The 15324-nt window shown below is 32.9% G+C and overlaps 2 protein-coding genes across 2 annotated transcripts; one reads left to right on the forward strand and one right to left on the reverse strand.

The window, feature by feature from the left end:
* Positions 1–212: 212 nt before the first annotated feature.
* Positions 213–11467, reverse strand: LOC132718731 (selenoprotein K-like). The gene is made up of 6 exons (XM_060702449.1): positions 11320–11467; positions 5044–5128; positions 4549–4567; positions 3743–3801; positions 2769–2812; positions 213–458 (listed from the first exon to the last, which is right to left on the reverse strand). Exons 1-6 carry the CDS (start codon positions 11336–11338, stop codon positions 421–423), a joined length of 264 nt encoding a protein of 87 aa, XP_060558432.1. The 5' UTR covers positions 11339–11467; the 3' UTR covers positions 213–420.
* Positions 11468–11572: 105 nt separating this feature from the next.
* On the forward strand, positions 11573–13952 carry LOC132718730 (heat shock protein 70 B2-like). The gene has a single exon (XM_060702448.1). It carries the CDS (start codon positions 11705–11707, stop codon positions 13616–13618), a length of 1914 nt encoding a protein of 637 aa, XP_060558431.1. The 5' UTR covers positions 11573–11704; the 3' UTR covers positions 13619–13952.
* The last annotated feature ends 1372 nt before the right edge of the window (positions 13953–15324 follow it).

A 15324-nucleotide genomic window follows, 5' to 3' on the forward strand; every position in this document is an offset into this window, starting at 1 on the left:
AAATCAATATACCCTATCCAGCTGGTGTTATTTTGTTTTATTTGTCTTGTTTTCAAAATGCAGTTAGAACTCTTCTCTTGATTTACAACAACACAGACTACAATCTTTATGAATATAAATCATTACCATACGACAAAAATAGTTCAGTCTGTTCACTTAAGTTCAAACCTATTGCACTACTTCAACTCTTGTAATCACTTTAACCTTACAACTACTTCCTTGTATCATGGTTGAATATAAATGTATCACATCATTTTTTTTTTCCTCTCAATAGTCTGATTGAAGCCATCTTTAATATTCTAATAATCCAATAAGGTGAATAAGTCACAAGTGCATAGCTGTTTGGAAAGTTTGTTGATTCCCCGAATGTCCTTGACAAGTTACTATGGTAACAAGAAGATCATTGGGGAATTACCGACCTCATCCTCCGCCAGCCATAGGAGGTGCTGATGGTCCCCCTGAAAGAAATGAAATATAATTAACATAACCATGATTGTAATTGATACAGGAAAGAAAGAAAACGCAAAATTGAAATGTAAACAAAATGTTTCAGCATTTAATTTAAAGGCCCATTATGCTTCAGCTAAATTTTTTTATCTCTCAAAATTTTTATATTTAAAGTACCTTGTAAAAGTTTCCAAAACAAGAGCTGTTACACGAGACAGGGTAGCTAGACTAAGTAAATACTTGATGCAGTAAGGAAGACAAAACTATGAAAGAAAAATCAATGATGATATAAATAAATTTCTTCTTATGACAAAACATTATAAGTGTTAACATTATTTTAAAATTCCAAGTTCAAGGGAGAAAAACTGGAAACAGTCACACTAAAGTTATGGACCTTGTCACACAACACATGTAGAATGATAAGAAGAAGCTTAAAGAAGATACATTAAAAAGTAAAGAAGTTATAATATTTCTTAAAGAAAATTCTATGTTCAAAGGGAGATAAATCTGAAAATATTGCTTCAAGATTTATGAACCTTGTCACATTAAATCTGGTTGATGATAAGGAATATGTTTTTGATGTTTGAGGTAGATACTTTTTAAAACTAAAAAGGTTATGGTAAAAAATAACATTTTTCAAGTAAAATAAGTCGAAGTAAATGGGAAGATAATTCTTGCAATATTGGTGCTAGAGATATGAACCTTGTCACATAAGATGTTGTTAATGATAGGAACATATATTTGAGTATTAAGTTGATCTCTTAAGAAATAAAGAAGAAACAGTAAAAAATAATAATTTTTAAGGAAAGTTCCAAGTTCAAGGGGAGATAAATCTGAAAATATTGGTGCTAGAGTTATGAACCTTGTCACATAAGATGTGATTAATGATAAGGAACATATATTTGAAGTCTGAAGTTGATACCATTAGAATGAAAACGTGATAGTAAAATATAATATTTTTTAAGGTAAATTCTAAGTTCAAGGGCAGATAAATCTGAAAATGTTGGTACTAGAGTTAAATAACGTGTCGTATAAGATGTGGTTGATGATAAGGAACATATATTTGAAGTTTGAAGTTGATACCTTAAGAAATGAAAAATTCATCGTGAAAAATATTTAACTGCACCAAATATAGACGCGGACGCCAGGTTGAGTAGGACAGCTCTCCATATATTTTGTATAGTCGAGCTAAAAATTACTCAGTGCCATAATATTATATATAAACTATCTAACATGCTCTTAATCCGTTAAAACATTTAACATTATTAAACATGTGCTTGACATTTCTAAAGAATTAAAAATATTGATTTCTGAGACATAATTTGCCTTTAATAATACTGGTTTTTACAATTACCACATTACATGTTCTTTAAAATCATGAAATACAATCAAGAAGTTTTCTTTAAAAGATAGATTAAATAAGATAGATTAACTTTATGAAATGAGTACAATAGTTTCAATAGGATTACAAAAATAAGACATTTATCTTATGAGTGCACCTTAACTCTGTACCAGTAATGCTCAATACTTTAATTCAGATTTTACTAAACAAACTTACTACTGACCTAACTAAGCGTTTTTAATATTGCACATCAATGCAATTCATACAAAATTCATTGGCCAGGTCATTTCTTCTTTCTTTTTTTTTTTGTTTGTAAATAAACTACCCAAGTAGCTTACTTCTAAGTATTCAATTTGCTCAACATGTACATTTGCATTTTGAAACAAATACAGTTTCAAAGAAAAAGAAGTTACTTCCCTTTGACCACAAAAATAGCTATTTGGGTTATAAAGATGGATTTCTGTTAAAAAGAAACGTTAACACTAAGCCTTCCTCTTTCAAAGAAAATAGTCCTGTGAAAAACCACTGACAAATCATTTCAGGACAGTGCCACCCACCCTTTTATTTACAGAAGCCAGGGTATGAGTCATAAGATATATTACTAAATGTGAAGTTAACTTAAAGAGAGAAAAAGAAAATTACATTTAATGTGAGGATGACATTATCACTTAAATGATGTAGGCAGAAATTTTAAGACCTTGTTTCAACAAAAATAACAGAAATAAGTACTTATATATTCTTTGCATACTTTTTTGAGAAAAATAAAACCTATAACAGTAACTATAAGTTTTTTTGCACTTCAGTAAAATCAATACAATAGAGTAAATAAATCAAATTAAAAGCTGTCAATTGGTGTTGGTGTTTGGGTTTTTTTTTGTTGCTATCTTTTTGCCAAAAAAAAGGGGGGAGTAAAGGTGTTTCAACTTCAGAAATAAAAGAAGACAGATAAAAAACATACAAACAAAACAAGGTCACTTACCTCCGCCTCCCCTAAATCCACCCATTCTACGTCTAGGACCGCCCCTGAAATATTAGAATACAAACATATGACAATAATCAACAAATAATTTACACTGTTTCCAAATACATACACTTGCTAATTTCAGGCTACTTTAAATTTCAAAACAATTTCTCTTCCTCAATCAATTTGCCATAATACAATGTAACTATTATGATGTGCATTTTTGGCCTGTTTTTTATCAGTATCTTTGCTGTTACCCCACTGATTTTGAAGTAATACATTAAGGCACAGAGAACCTGTAATTGTACAAGCTATCCAAGGTATACCAAAATTAAGAAAATCCTGGAATGGCTTCTGAGAGCATTCATAAAAGTTATTTTTTTAAGTAGCTAGGACTGAGGGAAACGGAACGAACTCAAAAATTCTACTGTTTTTTCTCACTGTTTCCAGTCCAGCAAAAACAAAGTTTATCTCTATGGCAAACAAGTATTTTTTTAAATAAATTGTAACAAAATACCTAAAATAAAATGATTTGAGAAATAGAAACAATAGCATATAGGAGGTATAATGGGCCTTTAAGCAACACTGCTTTGTAAATAAGGAAATTCTTTAAATAATAAATCAATAAAGGGCTTATGTAAACCAACAGAGTAACTTTAAGAGTGGGAAATACATGCATATGTCAAATGACTTGCAGAATGTTTCTTAAAAGTACATGTACATCAATATTAGGATATAAAGAAGATTGAAACTGAGCCGCGCTATGACAAAACCAACGTAATGCGTTTGCGACCAGCATGGATCCAGACCATCCGCGCAGTCAGATCAGGATCCATGCTGTTCGCTAACAAACCCTATAACAAGTAGAGAAACTGATAGCAAACAGCATGGATCCTGATCAGACTGGGCAGATTGGTCTGGATTTTGCTTGTCGCAAACGCATTACTTTTGTTTTGTTGTGACGCGGCTCAACTGGTAAAATAAATTCTTACCCATCTCCTCCAGGTTTGTATTCTGTTGTGTAACTATTTCCATACTTTGTTTTACTTGGCTGAAAAATATAAATGAGCCTCGCCATGAACATTAACCAGACAAAAATGCATGTTTCTTAGCTTGAACAAATGATTAAGTAGGTTCTTTTTTTATGTAAAATCGCTATCAAATATATCAACAAATACATAAATGTACTCCTTCATGGATTATCATTTTGTTTCTGTAAGACAGTGTGCCAAGCTATTCATTTATAAAAGTGGCATAACTCTATAAAATATTAACTCAGAGTTATAGGACCTGTGCCCATCACGTAAGATATCACAGAGAATAAGTGTGTGAAGTTTCAACCCATTCCCTTCTGAATCAGTAGCTTTGGAGATAGCAACTTGCACACAAAACTTAACCAAAGTGTGATGGTGACACCCGGGAGAGCACAATAGCTCTCCATATTCTTCAAATAGTCAAGCTTACAATAAAGATTAGTATTCATCGTTTCTTCAGTGCCACCAATATCACATACATGTAATTATATCAGCCGCGTCACAACAAAACCAACGTAATGGGTTTGCAACCAGCATGGATCCAGACCAGCCTGCACATCCGCGCATTCTGATTAGGATCCATGCTGTTCACTATCAGTTTCTCTACTTGTAATAGTGTTGGTAAGCGAACAGCATGGATCCTGATCAGACTGTGCGGATGCGCAGGCTGGTCTGGATCCATGCTGGTAGCAAATGCATTACGTTGGTTTTGTCGTGACGCGGCTCATATCTATGTTAATTAAAAATAAACAACAAATACTTACAGAAATCAATGTTTGGAAACTGAAAATAAAAAGTTATCAAAATTAATAAACCTCCAGAGTAAAAATGAATAAAACATACTTTGTACATATGATTTTGGTTGAAATTCCTAATTAACAATATTATTACACAACTTAGTTCAGTAACATACAAGTTTCCAACAACCTATTTATCAATACATTTGTATTCCCACATGTATACCTTAAGAAGCTTGATGTGCATTGCACCTTTTACTTCCACAACACAATGCAATAATTTTCAAATAATAAAATCTAAATAATGATTTTAGTCACATTTGACTGTCTCCTAAAAACTGTTATCAATTAGACTATCTGAACTCTATCAGAAATACAGTAGAGAAATTTAGTTTTTAACTTAATCATAATCATCATCAGAGATCTTCATCATCATCATAACACTTCTATTCTGAGTAATCAAACCACATTCTATAATATGCAGTATCAGTATTTCTTTGTCATTAAATTCTGAATACTTACAATAAAACTATGAAGTTAATAAATCCCCAGAAAACTTCTGGAATAAAAGACAATCTCCATGGAGACTTGGACTCTTGAACTTGGCCTGAAATAATATTAAAATATCTAAAAAAATCTAGAACTTCTCAATCTGTGAGAATCATTTAGGTCCTACAGTACACAATCATTTCATGCTTGCTATGAAAGTTTCTGTTATGTATTTCCTAGTAGGTACCCTTTGCAAATAATTTGATTTTCGTGTATTTTTCATCTGTTAAGTGTTTTAATAAACTATTGCACCTTTCATGTTATACTAGTACAGTATCTCAATTAAAACAGAGTCCGAAAATTCCTTGCTTTTCAATCTTAAAATAAAGACATTTAACAGAAAATGATGAAAAATCTTGGAATTAACCAAAATCAATTTTTCCATGTTAAAACTTGGCCTTAGACATAAGGTAGCACACCACAGTAATGTAAGCCACAGCTTCGGATGGCCAGGGAGGATTTCTTGGATATAGTGAATATTCTGGATTTAAATGACTGGTTGTCTTCAAAATGCATTTTCAGCATGAAATTTGTTTTTGTGACATCTAATATGATGACTGGCAAATTCGAAAACATGACAAGAAATCACATGCTGTTGATTATATATGTCAAGGCCGCCATTTTTTGTAAATATTGCTTTTAAAGAGCATGCACAGTAAAAAGATGTCATTTTACAGGGGGGTACAAACTTTTAGCAGTAGCAAAAAAATCTACAAGGTTGAGGACTTGTTTCTTTGTGATATTTTGCATGTATAGGGAGTTGCTAAAGCAGAGACGGTGTTCCTTTAGCCTGTATATTTGCAGATATTTTTTGCCAGGGGGATGAAATGTGTTGTTTTGGGTCTCGGGCCACAGTAGATTTTGGGCTTCAATGGGCTGCCTATTGCAGATGGGATAATTTCTTTGTAGATTTGCAATCTTATGTCATTTATGTTCTCAACAAAATGGGTTTTCTTTTTCCAGGTTGTGTAGTTTGGTATCAAAATTATTAGACGTATTGCTTGTAGGACATTGACGGCAGGAACTTGAAATAAACTGTGGAGTGCTACCTAATTTTGAAGAAAAATTGTTCTTTTGCTGCATTTTTCATTGTTTTCATTAACCCATTTCTGCATGCATGAGCATTTTGTGAGAAATGACAGTTTTCATTGAAAAGCCTCCTAGCTGTTACAAGTTCAGATTGCTATGAATCAATATTTATCAAACTTTGCACAAATGTTGACTGGGCCATAGCCTTTGTAACAGCATGCTCAAATTTCCTGTTACCATGGTAACGAGAGGACATCTCAAAATTGCAAAAAAAAACTATTTTGCATTGATTTTTTCGATCCAAACTGATTTCAAAGTTCTGCAACTTCTTTTGATTGAGATAGTCAAAGGCTTTTAAGATTTTGTTACACATTACCTTTTGATCGACCTGAGGCACACAAAAAGTTGGCCGAGTTGACCCAGTGAATTTTTTTTTGCAATTTTCAAAACAACCTGTGGCTTTCTGAAGGGGAATATATAGCACGATAAATCAGAAAAGGGGAAATCAAATACCAACAACTGAGAATGGAATTTACCCAACATTTTATAAAATTTTCAATTTAATATGCATGGTACACGGCAGAGGCTATCTATAGGAACAGCTTTATCTGCTAGGTGATATTAGTCATATGCTGTTAAGTCATGGTTCTGGTGAAGAATGTGCACAGGGCATTTAAGGGGAAAATATTAGCATTTTTAGGGGAAAATATACATATTTTGGGCTAAGGGGAAACAGCCTTTATTCGGCTGTAAAACACATGAAAATAAATCACTGTGACCCATGCTAAGTTGACCTTTGCTGAGTTGGTAAAGGGCCGAGTTGACTCTACTTTTTTTCATGTTTAACTGATAAACAATATTATAAGGTAAGCATAATCTTGCAAATTGTTTATTTCTTCAGTTGTTGTGTGTATTATATTCAGTGATTTACCATTGAAGACATTTAAATTCACTACTTTGTCTTTTCTAAGTGAAACTATTTGTATAAAAGGCGGAATATGTGTTCCCCCAAGGGTAAAAAAGCGTAGAAAAAACAAGCAAATATCCGAACACAGTTACACTAGAGAATCTACTGGTTTCCTAGCAGTTTCCGTCTCCTAGCAGTTTTCCGGCCGTTTATCATTTTCGTCCAGTACAGTCTATTTTTTTCAGTAAGACTAAGGCATCCACATTACTTCATCAATCAGAAAGACATTTGTTTTCTATGATAAACAGCATTTGAAATAGTACAACGATTTATATGTTTTGAACTTTTGCCTGTTATTTAAAGTTATATAAGAGAACTTGCGACTTTCAAAAATAAGCAACACCTGGGGAATTCTAGTTTGAATATCCATGCGCAATAACTAAGACCCCATTTTAGGTAAATCAACCTACATTGGAAAATATTTTTGCAGACGACACAGAAAAGGTTGGGAAGTTCTGTTTGTCTGATAAAATCATCTTAATATTCCTTTATGGTACTGAATTATATTCAAAATAAAAAAGGTCCAGGAAACTGCTATGAATTTTTGAATAAAAGAGAAAAAGGTGTTTACATTTCAGGCCTATATTCAAATTAAAAAGTAAAATGAAAGTGCAACGCAAACTAGTCAAATCGGCCCCAAGTCATATCGGCCCCAAGTCAAATTGGCCCCAAAATTAGTCAGATCGGCCTCAAAATTAGTCAAATCGGCCACACAACAATTTTAAAAAGTCAAATCGGCCCCAAAACTAGTCAAATCGGCCCCAAAACTAGTCAAATCGGCCTCAAAACTAGTCAAATCGGCCCTAAAGTTATTTTTGTGAAACATCCTATTTTGGTTAAAATAAGGTTATTAACCGAAAATTTCAAGGTTATTAACTGAAAATTGCGCTTTAACTTAAATGAACAGCTGTACCAATTAAAAATTCATTACAAAATTGAAACATTTTTGATGATATGATTGTTGATTGATTTCTACATTTAATTACAATTAAATATCTTCATATAAAGGCCGGTCTGCGTTTTGAAGATAAATAATTCTGTGAGAAACAAACAATTATCACGTGTCTTTAATCAATTCAGTCATTGTCTCAAATTATCATGCATTGAATTCGGCTTTTTAACATACAATTTTGTGTTAAGTGAATTTAATCAGGTATGTATAAAATTACTTACTTATATATAGTTACTCAGTGATCTTTTGTGCATTGATTATTTTCCTTTAATTTTGGAGATTATTTACGTTGATGGATTGTAAAAAATTGTTATTTGTTCTTTTTTATAATTTTATTAAATTAATAAATTGTGAAAAGTGTTGGTTATTGAAAATGACTGATAATTGTATAGACTGTGGAAGTGTTGTGCTGAAACGGCAGGAGGCAGTCACTTGTGATGCTTGTGAAGTTGTGACAGATGGCAACATAAAAAGTGTAATACCTATGATTTACTTTAATTGACAAAACTTATCAGGAATACAAATATTGCTGTTTTATGTGAAAATATATCATCATGACTAACAGCTATAAATACTTAAAAATGATGGTGAATTAATTGCCATAGCAAAATAAGTAAAAAATAAAATTTTAGTTTATTTCTAAATTCAACCTTTTAAAAGAGTAGTTTTTAATTTAAATTATAGTTTATTGATAAAAAAATAAATGCAATGCTACTGGATTAACGAATGCGTGATGCAATTAACGGTAATTAAGTGTGAACAAAGTGCTACCTGATTAAACGTGACGGTACAAAATTATGTGTTGTTATAACTTAATTTGATTTGTCGCACATGAGTGGATACAGAACACACAGACAACATAGATATATATAACATATATGAATGTATAATTTGAGAATTATTGATGGCCATCATATATAAGCGTAAATTCTCAAACTGCCCCATTTATATATATATATATAAAAAAAAAAAAACAAAAAAAAACACGTAAAAAACCTTTTATATAATTATGTGAATAGATCTGTTTGAATTTATTATAACATGATTTCTTGGTGCATGCATTATAAACAGAGCTGCATCAGTACTAAGGGTGTAGTACTTAAGTACCAGTACCAGTACTTGGCAAATTATGCAGTACCATTACCAGTACCAGTACTAGATTTTAGCTCGGTACTGCAGTACCAGTACTTTTTTTGGTGAAGTAATTAAGTATCAGTACCATTACTTTTATATATTCATCAAAGTTTGAATAAATACAGTGTCAAACAAATAATTGCAAGTATTATTCAGCAAAGAAATAAAATCATAATTTACTTTAAAGTTAACATAACATATTTTACAACTTTATAGTTTTAACATACTTTTTACAAACAATATTTACAACATATATTCATGTCATATCTAATTATTTAGTAACCAGTCAACTGTATAAAAACAATGCAAACATCTTTCATTTAAAACACAACAGTTTTTTGTTGCCTTTCACACCTCTGTTCAATTTATACCAAAGTAAATAACAACTTTTTATGGTGCTAACAATATCACTTTTTTCACTTGAAATGGGATTATTTAGAATAGAAGAAATTAATAAGTGTTTATTTTGCTCTTTTACTAGTAAATACAAAGTAATAAAAGATTTCAATAAGGATATTTTAGGGTAAAGAGTTATTTAGTCTGTTTATCTTAATTTAATTTTTACTTAAAGTCTTTGGTGCTTTTTATGATGAATACTATGTTAACATTTGAATGAATATTGCAGCAAATTATCTTTAGATTTGATAACTTACTTTTTTTACAAAAATAAAATATAGTTAATGTAATTTACAGCTTTATTTTATGAGAAAAAATGATGCTATTTTTAATTTTTATCAAAACCAAAAGTACTGGGTAATGCAGTAGCAGTACCACTTTTTAAGACAGTAATGCAGTACCAGTACCAGTAGTAGCAAAATTTTGTAAGAGTAATTCAGTATCAGTACCAGTACTTGCAAAATCACTGCAGTACGTACTGCAGTACCAGTACCAGTACCAGTAATGCAGCTCTGATTATAAAAATGTATATGTATGTTGTAATATTCGCTGTTTATTAGTTACACGTGTGAAAAACCTCATAATTATGCCCCATACAGTTACATGTATCCTGTTTAATATGTTTATTGTACATATACTGGATTCTCGTATTTCCGTGGTACCCATATTTCCAAGGTATCAGGCTTAAACAGTCTAAAGTGCCTCCTAGACTTAATGAACCTGCCAGTAGTTTTACTTTTACTATTTTGTATTTTTATCGAAATATTACATATAGAACTAAAACAAAATATTTTATTCAGATTTAAAGCAAGGTTGTTTAATATTTCACCATTTTTCTTTTAGATTGCATACCTTTTGAGAAAATCTTCTTTGTTAAACAACCATTGAGGTATTTGATAAATGCCAAAGAGAAATTCGCCCCTTTCAAATAAGCCTAGGTATGGGTGTCCTAATAGATAAAGTTTAATATTGGTTTTGCTTTTGAAACTGTTAAAATGTAATTGCCTTGGAAATATGAGAACACAAATTTACTCACAAAGCTGCAGATGGGTGTGTATTGGATTGTTGTATACATAATTGCTTACATGCAAACATTAAATGGAATAAACTATGATGCAATTGACATGTCTCTCCTACAATATTCACTGTGTTTTCCAGAATTTTATCCTCTTAACTTTTGTTGTCTGGGTTAAACAGTTAAGTACCACGGGAATATGAGGCACCAGTATATATGTTAAACGTTATACTCAGACAATAAATTTGATTATTATATGTTTTGTTCATGTTTTCGTTTGTCATTTGGTATTCCCATCCACAGTGACACAATTGTTTTTTTAACAATATGCATGCAGCATTAAAAAAAAAATGAATAATGACCTGAGGCCGATTTGATTTGAGGCCGATTTGACTTATTTGGGACCGATTCGACTTGGGGCCGATCTGACTTGGGGCCGATTTGACTGTAAATCAGTGCATCACACACATGGCAATGCTGGACAGGTACCTTACTTTGTCCTGTCAAAGTTTTTGTACCCCACCGTAGACTGATTTTTTTTTCATTTATTAAAAAGTGCGATTTGTTGCCGGAAACTGCTAGAAAACCAGTAGGCAATGAAACAACAGTAATGCAGGTCGTGTTTTATAAGCAATCTCTCTTTAATAAGAATCAAAATTTGATTTAAATCACTAACCACTAATTTATCTATGAAATAATAATATACATATGCTTCAATGTTATTCATAATCGGATAAAAACACAAGAAAATCTTACCCCCTGATATATAGACCATTTTCTCTGTTTTGGGTTTTATGCTGACAAACACTTCCGGTGTAAACAAAAATTACTTCCCTTTGAAATGAACGTGACAAGAACGTATGGATTATTCCCCTTCTTTCTAGAATATTCTTTTGTCTATTTTTAGCACGTCTCTGGAAAGATCCATACTGTTCAGTAATAATGATGAAACTACAAATCGGGAATATTCTCGAAAATTCAAAGAGTATATATAAGCAAGAGTGTCAAACTAGTCCAGCATTATATACAACGCTGAGAAGAAATAAAGAGAAATAATACAGACAATATAGAATAACTAATTCTCATATTACGGATAAAAATATTACAGTCTTGTGTATTAATTGGCAGAAATAATACAATTATGAGCGCACCAGCAATTGGGATCGATCTTGGAACCACATACTCCTGTGTTGGGGTATTCCAGCATGGGAAGGTGGAGATAATAGCGAACGACCAGGGTAATAGGACCACGCCGAGCTATGTTGCATTTACAGACTCCGAGAGACTTATCGGTGACGCAGCAAAGAACCAAGCGGCAATGAACCCAACAAATACAATTTTCGACGCTAAACGACTGATAGGTCGCAAATTCGATGACCAGGGCGTTCAAAGTGACTCAAAGCACTGGCCGTTCAAAATCGTCAATGATGGAGGCAAGCCTAAAATCCAGGCTGAATACAAAGGCGAAAATAAGATGTTCGCGCCTGAGGAGATAAGCTCAATGGTGCTCACTAAAATGAAAGAAACTGCAGAAGCATATCTCGGTCAAAAGGTTACGAATGCAGTTGTGACTGTGCCAGCCTATTTCAACGATGCCCAGAGACTTGCAACAAAAGATGCCGGGGCTATTGCTGGACTTAATGTCATGAGAATAATTAACGAGCCTACGGCAGCGGCATTAGCTTATGGACTTGATAAGAACTTAAAAGATGAAAAGAATGTGTTGATATTTGACCTCGGAGGTGGAACCTTTGATGTTTCAATTCTGACTATTGACGAGGGGTCAATATTCGAAGTTAAATCAACAGCGGGAGATACTCACTTGGGCGGTGAAGATTTCGATAACAGAATGGTCAACCACTTTGTCGAGGAGTTCAAACGTAAACATAAGAAGGATATGGGCAAAAACTCTCGAAGTTTGCGCAGATTGAGAACAGCATGCGAGAGAGCAAAGAGGACGCTGTCAAGCAGTGCCGAGGCAAACATCGAAATCGACTCTTTGTTTGAGGGCATTGACTTTTATACAAAAATTACAAGAGCTAGATTCGAAGAACTTTGTTCAGATTTGTTCAGAGCCACGATGGAACCAGTAGAGAAAGCGCTTCGGGACGCCAAGCTCGACAAATCTAGGATTGATGAAGTTGTTCTCGTTGGAGGATCTACAAGAATTCCAAAGATTCAAAAACTGTTGCAAGATTTCATGAATGGTAAGGAACTGAACAAATCTATAAATCCTGATGAAGCTGTGGCATACGGTGCCGCCGTCCAGGCAGCTATATTATCTGGCGATACTTCAGAAGCTATCAAAGATGTTCTCCTGGTTGATGTTGCTCCTCTTTCGCTTGGAATCGAAACAGCTGGTGGGGTCATGACAAAAATAATTGAACGCAATACCAAGATTCCAACAAAAGCATCTCAAACATTTACGACATACTCGGATAACCAACCGGCTGTCAGTATCCAGGTATTCGAAGGCGAAAGAGCGATGACAAAGGGCAACAACTTGCTGGGACGTTTTGATCTTACAGGAATTCCACCTGCACCTCGTGGGGTACCTCAAATTGAGGTTACCTTTGACATTGACGCTAACGGAACATTGAACGTTTCAGCACAAGACAAAAGTAACAACAAGATTAACAAAATTACCATTAAGAATGAAAGAGGTCGTTTATCAAAGGAGGACATTGATAGAATGGTAAATGAAGCAGAACAGTATCGGGAGGAAGATGAAAAACAAAGACAAAGGATTGACGCTAGAAACAAACTTGAAGTATACGTGTATAGCGTAAAGCAATCGATATCAGACGCAGCAGACGATAAATTATCGTCTGAAGATAAAGAAACAGCTAAAAATGTGTGTGACGAATGTGTCAAATGGTTGGACTCGAACACAACAGCCGAAAAAGACGAATTTGAGTTTAAACTGGAGGAAGTACAGAAAAAATTGTCACCGATCATGGTAAAACTTCACGGAGGGAGAAATCAAGGGAATAGTCAACAATACGGGTCATCACAAAGCGCTGGATCTGGGCCAACAGTTGAAGAAATGGACTAATTAAATTAAGTTAAAGGTATAAAATAACTGTAAATAGGAAATTATATAAAAATATACGACTTACGGACAATTTATTTGCTTTTGCAAATTATATTGATCTCATTGAGTTATTGTATGTAATTTGTACATATGCAGGAACTTGTTTATAAATTGCAATATGTTAAATGAATCTTAATACATTTTACAATGTACATAAGTTGAAACTTTTCAATAAACTGTATTTAATTCTACAAATGTTAAAAATGTTAATTTTTCATGAAATTCATTAATTCGTTATATTATGCATTATCTTGTTTCTCAAAAAATGTAAAATGTGTTCATTTGAATCTGTTTTGTTCAATTTAATGTCATTTTGATAGAACGTTTTAATCACTATTCTGTTATGTTATATTATTACAAATTGTTAAATAAAGTAATGAAAATAAATACATTGTATTATGTTTATTAGTCATTTCACCTTTTACACAAGGTACTTAAACGAGTTTTGAGAAAATAAGCGTCTCTCTCAACTTAAATAAACTATAAAGCACAGAAACAAATCATCGATTTACGCTGCCTCTATTCAAATGTACACGCGACATACGGTATTAACCATCCAAGGCAAAAAACTAGTATAAGATTTTTTAACGGAAGACAAGTAAAATATTGTGCTTTCCCCCAAAATCACAATCTGATATGTATCTTTGGTTTAAACATATTTATTTAAGCTCGATTGCGAAACAAGTTCTTGCAACTTATATTAATCACTTTCGAGTCCTTTTCCTGTTACCAACCAGTACTGGTGTCATATGAAGAAACATGGTCGTGACCAGAGTAGGGCTCGAACCCATGATGCCAGGGTTGAGAGGGAGACACCTGTATGTATCTTTAAACGGTATAAAGCAATATACCGATGCTGCCTAAAGATAGTAAAATTGAAAATAGATTATTCTAAAATGCCTGTAAGAAAGAAACATGCTTATATATTTCCTGAGCGGATGACATGTGACGGAAACTAATGCTAAACGTTACAAAATGTTATTGCAATAGAAACGTGTATTTTTCCGGAACATTCAATATTCTGTTAACGCAGTACGTACAATTTTCATGTTACATATAGCAGAAACATTTAAAGTTACATTATCTCGAGAATCCCATATAATTATTATGGAAACAACACAATGTTACCGTTTGTGACGGCAGAGAAAGGGAAAGCGGCAGAAATATCATATTCAGATGCTCGATCATTGGTTACTTTTTCCCGGGGTTTAAAATTGTGACAACAGGGAACGTGTTTTTATGTTTGACTATGATACAAAAGAGAAAATACACTCGGCAATCTGATTTATACTCGGGGGCTACGCCCCCTCGTACAAATCAGATGGCCTCGCGTTTCGGTGCTCTTTCTATTACTAAACCTTCCTACATGCTCTTTTGTTTGTCTATCCATACATCAGTTTTTAGCTCAGTATTTATTAATATTACTCACAAGAAATATATTACTTATGTACTTTATCATGTTTAAGAAAGCATTCCAAAGCCAAGCAAAGATACCATCCGCTACGCTCTTGTTATTCATTCGTTCACAAATCAGGTGTTATTTGAATATTTTGTGGGAATAAGGTCAGTTAATGTACTTATTAAGTTGAGTCACAGAAAATGAAAACAGAACTTGTCGAGTAGGGAATGGTAAGATCATTATTTTGATATATGAATACATAACATAT

This window comes from Ruditapes philippinarum, unplaced genomic scaffold (assembly GCF_026571515.1).
Source record: "Ruditapes philippinarum isolate M1 unplaced genomic scaffold, ASM2657151v2 ctg2256_1_1_1_1, whole genome shotgun sequence".
Lineage (NCBI taxonomy): Eukaryota > Metazoa > Mollusca > Bivalvia > Venerida > Veneridae > Ruditapes > Ruditapes philippinarum.